We start from the raw sequence: 13,271 nt of genomic DNA on the forward strand, positions 1-13,271 counted from the left end.
AATTTTTCTCAATGTTCCGCTCAGATTAGAGCTTATTGCACAGCATAAACAACAGCAGTCACTCAAAAAAAAATCTTCATGCTTGCTCCGGTAAAGTAACAACTGCTTCCAAAATTAAGTCACTGCTTTCTCAACTATTCCCTAACGAAGCACTCAATTTCCAGTATTCTGCTTGGTAGGTGACATTACCTATTCATTTTTACAAGCTGTTGTGCGTGAAGAGCGAAAAACGAATTTTGCACTGGTTAATTCCACTGTTTGCAGAGTATCATCCGCATTTTTTCTCCTACAGTGCTACCATTGTGGAAATGTACTGCAGCCTAATTAGTTATAAGAGTTCTTAAGTGAAAGCTTCTTTAAAAGTAATCTTAGCAGATCTCTATTCCTTCTTACCTTCTATGTGCTTTAATTAGAATAAAAATCCTGTCCCTATCGGGCAGGAAAGACCTGCCCAGCCTAGACATTCAGCATGTGCAGCAGCAGCAAACTATTGTCATGGTAAAGTCCCCAGTGCACGATCATAGGACATCCTGTGATAAAAGAGGAGGCAGCTGTCACCTGCCTAAAACACACGAGAAGCAGGTATGGCCTGGTTGTCTCTGGAATACAGTTTCGCCTGGGCTTTCATTTACCACCTAGCGATATTTTCACATTTCTATATGTTAATTTTGCCCTCAGTAGTACATCAGAGCGCCGTTCTGGGGTTGGCAGAGAACTCGCTAATTATTATAACATCACTAAACCTGCACATTGAACTTCACGTGTATTAAATCCACTGGAACCAGGGACTATCTTTCTGTGGGAAAGTTTCTGCCCTGGTAGAGAGTACAACTATTTTTTGCAGGAAGCAGGTGACAGCCTGAGCGGTGGGTTGTGCCGAACCAGCTCTTTACAGCACCGTGGGTATCTCCTTAAACATCCACGGACAGCGTGGTGTTGCCGCCCTGCGTGAGTTGTATTCATTGATTGCGCTGATGGCGAGGCAGAAGAAATTAAGAAAGAGGTGGTGGGAGAAAGAAGAGACACAGCGAACAAGTGTACAAACAAGCTTTCATGCTGTCACACAACGTCATCGCGGACATTCAAGCCCATCCTGGGATGCCACCGTACATTCCCGATTAGATCAGTAAGTTTTACAACAACCCACAGGGAATCTGGAACAAATAAGCGGCGGAGACACGGAGCCCCCGTTCTTCCAGGTTTACCTGCATCTCCAGACAATGCAGCGGTGCTTTTGCTTCGGGCCAGGAAGGAGTGCGTGGGCGTCAGGAGCCTGCTAACGATGCTGCTCTCCCAGGGACTGAGCTGCAGGCGGCGAGCTGGACGTGCACCACACAAGCAAGATGTTAGAAGCTTCACAAATAACTACACGTTGCAGAAGCATTAGTATTAACGCCTCGCTACTACACACCAAGAAAATACTGACAGCGTCCTTCAGAGATCAAAACCATACCATCACTCAGTGCATTTTATTCTTACTCTATTTTAGTAGAGGGATTCCTATAGGAACACATATGTCTGAACATCTAATTTGTGTTACTGCCTGTGGCATTATGGCAAATTGTTATCAAATTAACGTGATATTTTGCACATATGCCACATCCCCTAGTAGGAACAATAGGATAACTTCTGTACCGAGAGAGCAGCTCCCACTCCTAAATACAGACTTTGGCAGAGATGTTTGTGTCCCAGGCTCTTTCTATACATAAGGTATATAGTTTTCTAGTTACAAAAAAGACCAATTACTAAAACACCTCCCACAGTCTGCCAGGTCTAGTTAGAAAAAAAAACCCCAAAGGTCACTATACAGAGAATTGGGCCAAAGAAAGAGGTTTTGTCAAAACACTGCAAAAAGTTACAACACGCCTTGACTGCAGATGCCAAGCTCAGCAGCTATAGTCGTCTCAGTAACGGGTGAAGCCAAAGAATACAGTAAGTACATTTAATCATTAATTATGTCAAAAATCCTGCTTATGATGATTTTCTATGTAGAACAGTAACAAGAGCCAACTTTTTTGCACCGTTTCTGTGTTGAAAACACACTACGCACTGACCTGGCTGCAATCACTCCCTTGCCTTGCTTTTCCCAATATTGCCTAACGCAAATTTAGCTTGTCCTTCTGCCTTGCAAAATTTCTTTACTTTTTAAAAAAATACTATTTAAACATCGATCATGGTGAATTAGTAACTGAAAGAGCCCTCTAAGTTATTTTTTATCTTGAACTAGACGTTTCTTTGATACTCTGATGCAATGAATTGTATTATAATGAGCATCACAAACCCAAAACATTCAACCAGTACCCATAGTAGTTCATTATAATAAACTTAGACCACAGCAATAATCTTGATGCTGCAACTGAGACCAGGACTTCTTACATCTCAGCATTCATTGGCCTTAGTTTGGTGATTACGGCAACAAAACTGCAGCTTGAATTTACGGGGCTCAGTCTCTAAAACGTTCACTGAAGTGACTGGCTGCAATAAACCTGAGATTAATTTGCATTTTTAAAGGTAGAGATCCATCACTTTTAATAGCCGTAAACTCTGAATCTGTCTTTAATCTACTCCATGCTGAGCCCCATGAAAAGAGCGGCCGATCTCAATCTCATCCTATGAAGATATAATTGCCTAATCCACCCTCGGTGCTGTTTTTCACTTCTCAAATTGCTCCCCTAAATCCTGCTAACTCAATAAGGGGCATTACTATAGAAATATAGGACCCTCAAACACAGCAGGCTCTCTGGGTAAGCGTCCTCACACAACGTACTGCTGCCAGAGCTCTTTGTGCTTAATGATTCCGTTCTGCATTGGTACAGAATATACAGAGACACAAAACAACCTACAGAGACCTCCATTACAGCACACACATTATCGTTAAGCTTGCAATTTAACAACGAACTAAAAAAAGAAATCACAGAACTACCATTAAACTGAATGCAATAATGGTAAAAATCTTTCCTTCCTCTCTTCTCCAGGCACCATGCTCACTGTGGTCACTGTTTAAAGCTCCTGTTGCAAGACAACAGATCCCTTTTTTGTGGTCTCGGGCTTTACTAGGTGAGGCTGACGGGCACGAGACTCTTCTCTCGTAGTTTAACACAAAGATCATCCAGCTTCAGAAAGCAATCCCTGACATGGGATTGGAATGGGCTGCCCAGGGAAGTGGTTGAGGCACCATCCCTGGAGGTATTTAAAAGACGGGTTGACATGGTGCTTAGAGACATGGTTTAGTGATTTTTTTTTTTTTATCAGACTTAGGTTGATGGTTGGACTCGATGATCTTAAAGGTCCCTTCCAACCTAGACAATTCTATGATTCCATAAAATTTTAGGCCAATAAATCAGTGCTATGTACACTATCAGTTTCCTGGAGTTCCATCTGTCCAGCTGCAGACACCGGTAAGCAAGCGTCACTATGGAATTATGGCCCGGTGGGGCAGCCGCGGACCTGACACGCGAGGGCCCAGAGATGAAGCAGTCTCAAGAGGACACAGGTAAGAGACTGATGACTTAAACCACTAAATTGCCACGTCTCACCTGTCCCCTGTCATTTGCCCTAAAGGTGAGTATGGTTTAATACTCTGATTTTTTCCTATATCCACATCGCCGGCTGGAAGCAACTGTGTGCCCACAGCACCCAGCTCACGGCAGCGTTTGGGAGAAAAGGAGCTGAGAGACACCAAAAGGGAGATAAGAGACACTAACAAAAACTCCCTCCTCCATATAAGCCACAGACCTGACTCAGAGGTGTCAAAATAGTTTTTAGCCAGGAGCTTGGAGTGAAGTCTCCCTAAATCTCTAAAACGAATTCAGGTCAGGCTTCATTTAAATGCACCTCGGCTTTGTGGATGAAGTTCATCACATACTGAATTTTCCAAATGCACCGTATTTGACACTTTCGACACATATTTTAACAGCATCACCATTAACCCAGAGCAGCCAAATAAGCTTTTGCCCACTGAGCTCCAAGTAGGAGAGCATTAACACCTAAATGCTTTGAACGACTTCACTTTGGTGTCCAGTTCACACCGAAGCAAACCAAAGAACATCACAAAATAATAAGATCGACTTTAAAACAATGAGGTCAATTCTTTTTCTTGGTCTTTCTGTTTTTAGTGCCTTAGGGTGATGTTTTCAAGATTTAGTTCTTCAGACCATCTGACAGACATAGGGAAATGCTATTTTTTTGTTCTCATGCTGTGTCAGGCTATTGTTCTTAGGGCTGTTTGCTCCTTATTTCCACAAAGGAAACACATTTGTGATAGGGTTGTGGGTGCAAGTACCCCTACCCCCAGGTACAAGCAGGTTGGTTTAAACAGATTAAAGAAGATCTTTATAGCCTGACTTGTAAAAAAGTCCCAGGGAGCTGGAAACAGTGAATTGAATCACCTCTATTTGTCTCCAGGATAGACAAAATGAACACTAGGAAGTTGTCTGAGCAGCAGCAGAATAAACTGCAGAAGTAAGCAAACAGCAGCATCTGATTAGTTCTAGGGACAGATGGGAGGCAGGGATTTAACGGGTCTCCTGATGAGCACCACAAGGGAGACTCTCACTGGTAGCAGTGGTGGTTGCTCATACAGAGCCACAGACACAGCGAGGAGCAGATGGGGAAAAAGCTACTCAATGCTTAGATTCTCCTTCAACAGGAACCAATACCGGAGCCCATATATTTCTTCTATAAAGGTGCCAGAGAAAGGTGATACAGTGATGGAGAACATCACCTGTTTGTAAGAAAAAGCACTGCAGAGAGGAAGAGGAACACAGCTAAGAAAGTGCGTAACTCATACCTGATCTAAGGTATTCTCCACTTGCTAAGCTTTCCTTAGAGAGCACAATTACCAAAATTCGTTGGTCAACAGCAGCTTTCTCCACTTGAATATGTGTGCTCATGGTTTGTCACAGTTTCAACTAAGCTCTGTACCACTAACATCAAAGCCTAAGGAGGTGCCCGTTCTGGCTGCCCAACTGTAGAACTGCGATGAAGAGCTATATAGCGATACTATACTGGAGTAGGAGTTAACCACTCTTTTAGGCAATTAGTTAATGAACACTTTTGCTGGGCCAAAAAAATAAAATAAATCCTGTCCTTCAAATGGCGAAAAGGTGCTGCTTAACGGAAGACGTGTTCTTGATGACAGCTATAAGCCCCTTAGGGTAAGCTTATCATCCTCATCTCCAGGGTTTGCAGGCAGGAGTAGGCACCGCGGAGGAAGCGTGACTGGGTGCCCTCTGGAAGGTGAAACGGGGAGCAGACAGCCCGAGCCTTCCTTTAAGCACTTGCCTTAAGATGTTGAGGCCACTGGAGGGACTGGTGGCACTTCTCCAGGTACAGGCTCAACTCGATTTAGGTCTATGACTTTGCACGAGAAAGCAATTATAGTGTTTGGATTTTCTCTCTGTTCTGGGAGCCTGTGAAAGACCCGAGAGACTTCTTAACGAGTCCTGTGCTGTTTTAATGAAAATGCCGAGCAAGGAACGCCCCAACATTTAACGTTTTTGACACGTGGCCATCACTTCCACATTCCTTCCCTTTCCCCACTGCCAGACTGCCTGCCGTTCAGTCTGACTTCTCCTGAATTTGAAATGGGTGGCAGAAACCATCACACAATGAGTTACAGTCTGTAAGAGATTATCCTTCACATTTAATGCCTGCTGCTGTTTCCCTCTTTACCACCTCCCAAGATCCTTCCCTCAAAGGGAAGGATCCCCTGGCATCCCCTGGCAAAGCACAGCAATTGTCTGAAAAAATATATATACACACCTGAAAAGCTAACAAAATTAAAACTGACTGGATTTCTGTATTTTTTGCAAGTTCCCAGACTCTACAACGAGGTTTGCCCACTAGGGTTAACATGGCTCATCAAACCAACCAGATACACATGTACAAGCACGCACATAAAACATGGAACTTCGTTAAGACACACAAATAATGACATCTAATGATCAGTTCTGCAACACAATCAAATTTCCATTCTAAAAATTGTTTTTGAAAACATGCATTTATCTGGACTGAAATAGGACAGAACTTCTCATTCTCAGCAGAGGACAGAAAAATCCCTACCAAGTACTTTTCTGTAAAGCTCTTTGCACAAGTTATACAAGAGACGTTCTTTTATAAAAACTCCTTTAAGCTCAATGCTTCAGTCTTATAAATCCTCGGAACCGAGGCAGCAATTCAGCCATGTTCATTTTTAAAAGGATGGATTGTTTATCATTTGTGCAGAGTTATAAACATCACAAACACGCAGCGAAATAAAGCAATCTTTGAAAAGGAGCTGGACACAAAAAGTCAATAAACAGACCATATGAAAAACACCCATACCTCGTCAATAAAAATTATCAGAATTAACAAAATAACTGCTTGAAAGCTTCATGCAACATGTTCTTAGATATTCAAGAACTCCTCCCAATGAAGGAAGGAAAACAAAATCATGACAGAATGGCCTAATGCAAATCAAAAGGTCACACGCGATCGCATGCGCTGTGGAGCGATGTACTCTTTCAATCGTCGTACCTCATTTACTAAAAACCTGACAGAAGCACTGATTTTCTCATTTGCTAAAGTGAGATTGTTTAAGTTCTCTTGGTTTTTTTGTTTGTTGTTTTTTTTTTTTTTTTTAAAAAAAACCACCAAGAAATATATATTTATTCTCACAGGAAAAAATGTTCAACCATTTACTTTTCATGTTTGAAGTCTTTTCACTCCCACTTACGATGAAGTACAGAAAACGACTTCAGAAGCATGTTTTATGTGCAAAGTAATACATCAATACAGAACATTCTTTCTTGCTCTTTTTTTTTAATTTTTCTTTTTTTTTTTTTTTTCTCTTTCAAACTGTACCTCTGTCTGGAGAATTTAGTAATGTTGCAGATGAGGAGGAGAGCCGCTTGTTAATGACTGGATCAACATGTTTCGAAAGGTTCATTGTTGAAACAGATCGCCTGTCTGGATCTAAAACAAATGGAGATAATGCTAATTGACAGCCCAACATGCAGTAGTGCCAGTTCCTAGCTCGCTAGCGGGAGGAGGAAAACATGACTAAGTCACTCCTGGCTCTACCACAAGAACTTTCCAAATAGAACGGACTTCTCAGCAGACGTTGTACAGGTGACTCAAAGACTGGGCACAAAACCACTTAAATTTCAGTTTCAAATGTCTAAAAATATTCTGTTTGTTGATTATCATTCAATCGGGTTCCAATCTAAAATATTCTGTTTGTTGATTATCATTCAATCGGGTTGCAATCTAAAACATTCTGTTTGTTGATTATCATGCAATCGGGTTGCAATCTAAAATATTCTGTTTGTTGATTATTATTCAATCGGGTTCCAATCTAAAATATTCTGTTTGTTGATTATCATGCAATCGGGTTGCAATCCAAGGACTTCCTGGAGGATCTAAAGTGGACGCGAGTAAATAAGATGATATTTCCTTGTTTCTTTCAATATTCTCAGAAAAACCTTGCTCATGACTTAGAACAGAAAACTTCAGGGAAGGACCAACACGCTTGGAAATGTCAGGTTAGTCATAAAAAAAACCCTTTTGCACCTGAATAAAAGGTGACATTTGCACTTTTACTAGCCAAAAGGTCAGTATCATGACGCTACAACGCTGAAAGCTTATGGGAAGACTAGTGCACGAGGGAAGCGAGGGTAAGCACAAAAAGAATTAAAAGGTTGAGTTAAAAAACCTGTAGTTATATTTAAGTGATAAATTTGCCACCGGAGAAGCGTTTTCTCCCTGCTGTGAATGAGGTTGCCATCAGTTGATCCAACCCAGCCCACAGCTTCGCAGAGAAAGGAAATGAGTCTCCGTGGAAGGGTAGAGACCACGTGTAACACACGTGCTTGGTATGTAACACTAAAGGGGTCTATTTTAATTTTAGGTTCTGTGCATTTTAGAGCAGTTTTGCACCATTTGCCCATGCAACCGCTACGTGTATCAGCTCCATCTCCTCCATCGCAAATCCCCATTCGGAAATCCGATGTTCAGAAGATGCTGGGAGAGAGAGTCAGTTCTGGCTTTTGCTTACGTTTCAGCACGTCCTGAACCTCAGCGTTACTCAGCAAAGCATCCAACCGTGCTGAAACGCCACGAGGCTTGAGCATATGCCTAAATGCTCTGCTGATTCATAGTCTCTGTGTGTTAAAAAAAATATAAAATACGTCCACGAGCTGTTTCGGAAGCAGATGCAAACTCAGGACAACACTAAGGAGGATGTTGCTGAAATATTATCTACAACTGTTTATTTATGACAAGTACATCTGCCTTGTATTTACCGGATCTGACCTACTGGATTTAAGTTTACCCACTGCGTACAAAAAAAATTCATAGAAATGGATGAAAAATACCTTTATTCTCCCCAGGTCTGTGAACTATACAGGAGTGACTATAACTGGTTGGGGCAAAGAAAGATTCTTCCCCAACCCATGTGGTTATTTGCTCACTTGGTCTAATGTTAGAGTGACCCAGTGAGGGCACAGAACCAGTAAACTGGGTACCGGAAGGGGGATAAAACTCAGAGAAGGGTTTTAAAAGGAGAAATCTAAATGTTATAGCTAAGAACAAGAGCCCTGTAGGCTGCAGAGATTATCCCCCATTGATCTGTGGGGTAATATTGAAGAGTCTCAGTACTGGAGACAGGGTACTTGGGCTTAGTGTGTCACAGATCCTTGCCAGAGCAATAATTCTGGGAATGCGATGGGGATTTTGATCTCTTGTATCTAATCTATAGCTGAGAAAATGTATAGTATGAAAAAGTTTCCTACATTTGGCATAAAGGATATATCGGCCAAAATAGGTTTCTGAAGATGGATTTCTTTTGGGTCTATAAACATTATTTAAGTGAATGAAATTCAGCACGAGGACTTGTGTGTAAGTGTTGGCAATATGAGTCCTATAAATGTAGAACAGGCCAAACACAATCCATTGCCTAGAAGGACTGTTGGTTTTTCTCTTCTAAAAACAGAATTAAAACATCCATGAGCAACACGTCACCCAACGCAGCTGGTTATATGTCTGTGTTCACGTGCAAAATAATTCTATGTCCTGTGTATATGTAGTATGCCAAAAGGGTTTTAGAAAAGACCAAAATACTCAAATTGGGTCTCCCTGAATTCCAGTAGGCAGAATGTTACGCTTCATTTCAGTGAATTGTGCCAAATCTTTAGAGTCAGCCAGTAGTAACTTTCCGCAGTAAAATTAAATAATAATGAAAAAATCTGGTACTACCAACAGTTCTAATCTATGGGCGTGATGTTAAGCATGCATTGCGACTACATGAGGGTGGTTTAGTTACTGATGATCTCATTTCCTGAGAACTAGCTATGGGTAAAGGAATCGACAAACCACAGCAATTATGTACCAGGTTTTCTAGCACCACCCAGAGAGCTGAAGTGGTGCTCCAGGCCTGCTAAATCGAGAAAGGTGAATGATGATTCAAAAAAATAACCTAGGGACAGAATGCAAGACAATGATTTTTTTTTTTTTTTTTTTCAACAGGAAAGAAAATAAAAATCAAATAAGTTATACAGAGTTAAGCAAAAAAAAGTAACCTTTTATGAGAAATAACTGTTGGTTCAACTTATATATGACAAAGATTTCACAGCGTTCTTTTTTTTCCCTCCTTGATGAAAGGTTGGGCACATTGAAATGTACACAATAGAGTAGGAAGAGAAGAATTCTAAGCACTGCTTGCTGGTGAAAGAAATAAAGGATAATTCCTCTTGTTTTGGGTTCGAGTCATATTTAACAGGGCATATACACATTAACGATTGGCAGGTTGAGTTAGAAAAGACAACTGGGGAAAAAGCACCTACAGCTAAAGTTCACTTCAACTTAATTTGTCCGCATTTAAGTTTTTTTAGGGGGAAAAAAAGGGACTTCCATCTCCCAAAATATCTGTACAAGGTCTAGATAGCTTATTACAAAGAACAATTTTTTCATCCTTGCATCTGTTTTAATCTCAGTATTCGGTCATTTCCACCAGAGCTATTTTTTGAGCCGCAGCCCTTAGCATTTGCACGCAGCAGCTCCTATCACAAGCTTGACACGGCACAAGCACACCCACAAATACACGCACGAACAACAGCAAAGCAGCAGAAGCAAGAAGCTGTAGCAAGATAGTTAGAGTTAAGCCAACTCCTGAAACAAGTTTTAACTTTTGGGTCAGATTTCTTCTTGTTATCTGGCAGAGTAAGAATGTCAGAAAGGCGCCATTGCTAGCAAAAATAAGATGAAGAGCAAAGAATGTAAACCAGCGTACACTGAATCATCCTTCCTTTTAAGAGAAGCAGAGTAAATTCCAGTTAAGAGGCAGGGCAGGGAAACTGGCCGGCAAACCCAGCCTCCCTCGTTACCTGTGCTATTAATGCGGTTTTGTAGCGCTCCTCCCCAGGACCACCTGTTTTGCTTTTGTTTTGGCTTCTGGCTTCTTTCAATTGTGCGACGTACAACAGCTTCATGTCGTTCCTTAAGTACAACAGGACAATACAATTTGGATACTATCAGGTTTTTAAACTTCATCTTCTCATCCAACCCTGCTATCCTCCGCATGGACAAAACCTAGCAGGTATCCAGGAGTCGTGGTCAAGCTTATCTGCTACTCAGACACAAACTCAGATGAACCATCCTAACTCTAGAACAAGATTAAGCAGAAATTAAGCCATAAATAAGTTATTATATATTTACTAAATAAAGTTAACTGTAATTTTGAAAAGGTAAGATCTGTTTGAGACCTGCAGAATAAAAAACCACAGGATTTCACTGCACGTAGTTCCCAGCTCAACTGAAACAAATCAGCCAAGAGCATACTTCAGTACACACTCACTTTCTTAAAGGTTTTGTTAGGGCAACTAATATTTGGCTACCCTTATACTGAATGGCTGAGAATTAGCAGATAAGCACACAAAACTGATCCAATTTGTATTTTTCTGCATGAGTTTGTGCAGTGTCATATACTCTAATCCAGACACGCTCAACTTCACTGTGTTTGATTCATAAAGGGCACTTTAGAAGCAGTACCTGGGCAAGTAAGGCTTAAAATTCTCTTTCACACACTTTCTCCTGCTGACCATGGGTTATGTCGTGTTCTTTCCATCAACTCTTAAAGAAGCAGTTTGATAGTACTGTATCTTATGGTAAAAGCAAGCTGAAAAGTGTTTTCACAACATGCATTCTTACCTTATCTTCTTCTAGTCTCTGCCTTCGCTTTTCCTCCACAGCGGCTCGCCTCCTCTCTTCCTTTAATCTTTGCTCTTCCAGCTTCTTCCTGCGCTCCTCTAGGTGTTTTTCATAATGTTGCCGGGCTCTCTCTTCTCTTTCTAACCAGATGGTTTCTCTTGCAGCTGTGAGAAGAATCAGAGATAAAAGTATTAACGTGCTACGTATGCTGAAGTCTTTAATAAAATTTGAATAAACAACTAAACGGAAAAAATTTTGAACTCATTTTCCTAAGACATATGTAATATCCTAACCTCTCCTCACGTATTAAAACATTGTCTACCCTGGCCACACATTCATTTCATCTCAATTTGCTTACTATGAATTAATACCAGAAATAGTTATTTGAGCATATAGTTTCTATGTGGAAGAAGGGATTTTTTTGTTAGTTTAAAACACTTAAATACTGAAGTCCGATATATGTGACCACACTTCTGTTGTACAAACCATGATAATTCTCCGCAATCTTTTACTGTTAAAAGAAAGATAAAATTATTACCACTATATACCTTTACTGATCAATACATATCTCTTATGATAGAAGTAGCTGGGATGACACCTGGACCATTAGCTGGCCAGAAGGACACAAGTATCCACCAAAGAAGTCAGTCTAAAGGTGAATTTTAATCTCTCCTGTAACTCCACTGCTGCAGAGCTCCAAACAACGTTTCAGAAGCGCTAATAAAGACAAATCAAGAAGCACCACACAACACACATTTTGACCCTCTCGGGGTCTGAATTTTCTTGAAGGAACTATCTGGAACGTGGGCTCAAACTGTAGTCCACACGAAACCATTTACATATAATACTCTGGACCTCTCCCCGTTGCTGTCTTGAAAGCTTCAGGTCCCAGAAATTCGTGTGTTCTAAAAAAGCCTGTTACTTGCTTTTTAAAAATCCTGGACACTTGATACCTCTGGATCTTCATGAGTTGAGAGATGGGAGTGCAGAAAGAGATACACGTGAAGGTCATGAGACAAACATCACCAAGAACCACATTAGAAAACCATACACAGAAGGAGCTCATTGACAACACAGCAGCAACAAGGAACCAGGACAGCAAAGCGTCAAAAAGACTTAAAAAGATTTTCAATTTCCAAGGTCAGCAATGTAAGAAAGTTCTCTACCTACGTCTGAGGCAGTATTTTTTAAAATCAACCTGGAGAAAAAAAAGAAAAAAAAAAAAGAAAAAAAGAGAGCCTACTGTTATAATCACAGCAACCCCAGCCTTCAATTAGCAGAGATATTTGTGGTGACACAACCACACACCAAAACCAAAAACGCCAAATGCTTCTAGGTGTTCAGAGCAGACATTGCACTCACTTCTTATAACACCAGAACTCATCTTCGCCAAACTGCTCGTCTGCACTTTCCTGCCTGCTCAACTAAATCCCACTTCTCCTAATAAAGCGCTGAGATTGCATCGTAAACCTTATGTCCACAGTCCCACGAAAAATCACAGAATCATAGAATGGTTTGGGTTGGAAGGGACCTTAAAGATCATTGAGTTCCAACCCCCCCTGCCATTGGCAGGGACACCTCCCACCAGACCAGGTTGCTCAAAGCCCAATCTCTACCCTGAGCAGCCCAGTTCATACATAGAGTATCTCTCTTAGGAAAACAGCTCTCTACCATTTCAGGTGTCAAATACTTTGCTAAGAAACGCAGAAAGCACGTTTAACTTCGCTGTGGTATCCAAACCAGCTGGGAGATGTTTGTTCAGCAGCTACAAGCAACCATAAGAGACCCTTCTTGGCAAGAGGGGTGAAAGCTCAGGAAGATGTTTGCAGGAAATTTAACAATCGTAGCTAGAATAATTACGACAAGAAGGAATAGTACAGTTCCTTAGATAATTACGAACAATAGGTGTGAGAGGCGACACCTACAAATGTGAAATACTAATGCAAGAGCCACCAAAAGATTTATAGAAATACTTTCCTATGCTAATTTACTTACGTGACTTGAAGGAGAAATATGAACTGCAGATTAAGGCAGAAAATAGCAGAAAAGGGTAGAAAAAACAGGTTTCAGGTGAACTGAAACCTGCA

At 41.0% G+C, this 13,271-nt stretch overlaps 1 protein-coding gene across 1 annotated transcript in view; it reads right to left on the reverse strand.

The window, feature by feature from the left end:
- Positions 1-13,271, reverse strand: part of MAP7 (microtubule associated protein 7) — a 130,335-nt gene that overhangs the window by 24,129 nt on the left and 92,935 nt on the right. Inside the window, exons 4-8 of the mRNA XM_074144616.1 lie at positions 11,185-11,348; positions 10,362-10,473; positions 9,368-9,454; positions 6,844-6,954; positions 1,206-1,319 (exon numbers count right to left, since the gene is read on the reverse strand). Of these exons, the coding sequence (XP_074000717.1) occupies positions 1,206-1,319; positions 6,844-6,954; positions 9,368-9,454; positions 10,362-10,473; positions 11,185-11,348 (588 nt within the window). The remainder of the gene's footprint in view (positions 1-1,205; positions 1,320-6,843; positions 6,955-9,367; positions 9,455-10,361; positions 10,474-11,184; positions 11,349-13,271) is intronic.

Source organism: Numenius arquata, chromosome 2 (genome assembly GCF_964106895.1).
Source record: "Numenius arquata chromosome 2, bNumArq3.hap1.1, whole genome shotgun sequence".
Taxonomy (NCBI): Eukaryota; Metazoa; Chordata; class Aves; order Charadriiformes; family Scolopacidae; genus Numenius; species Numenius arquata.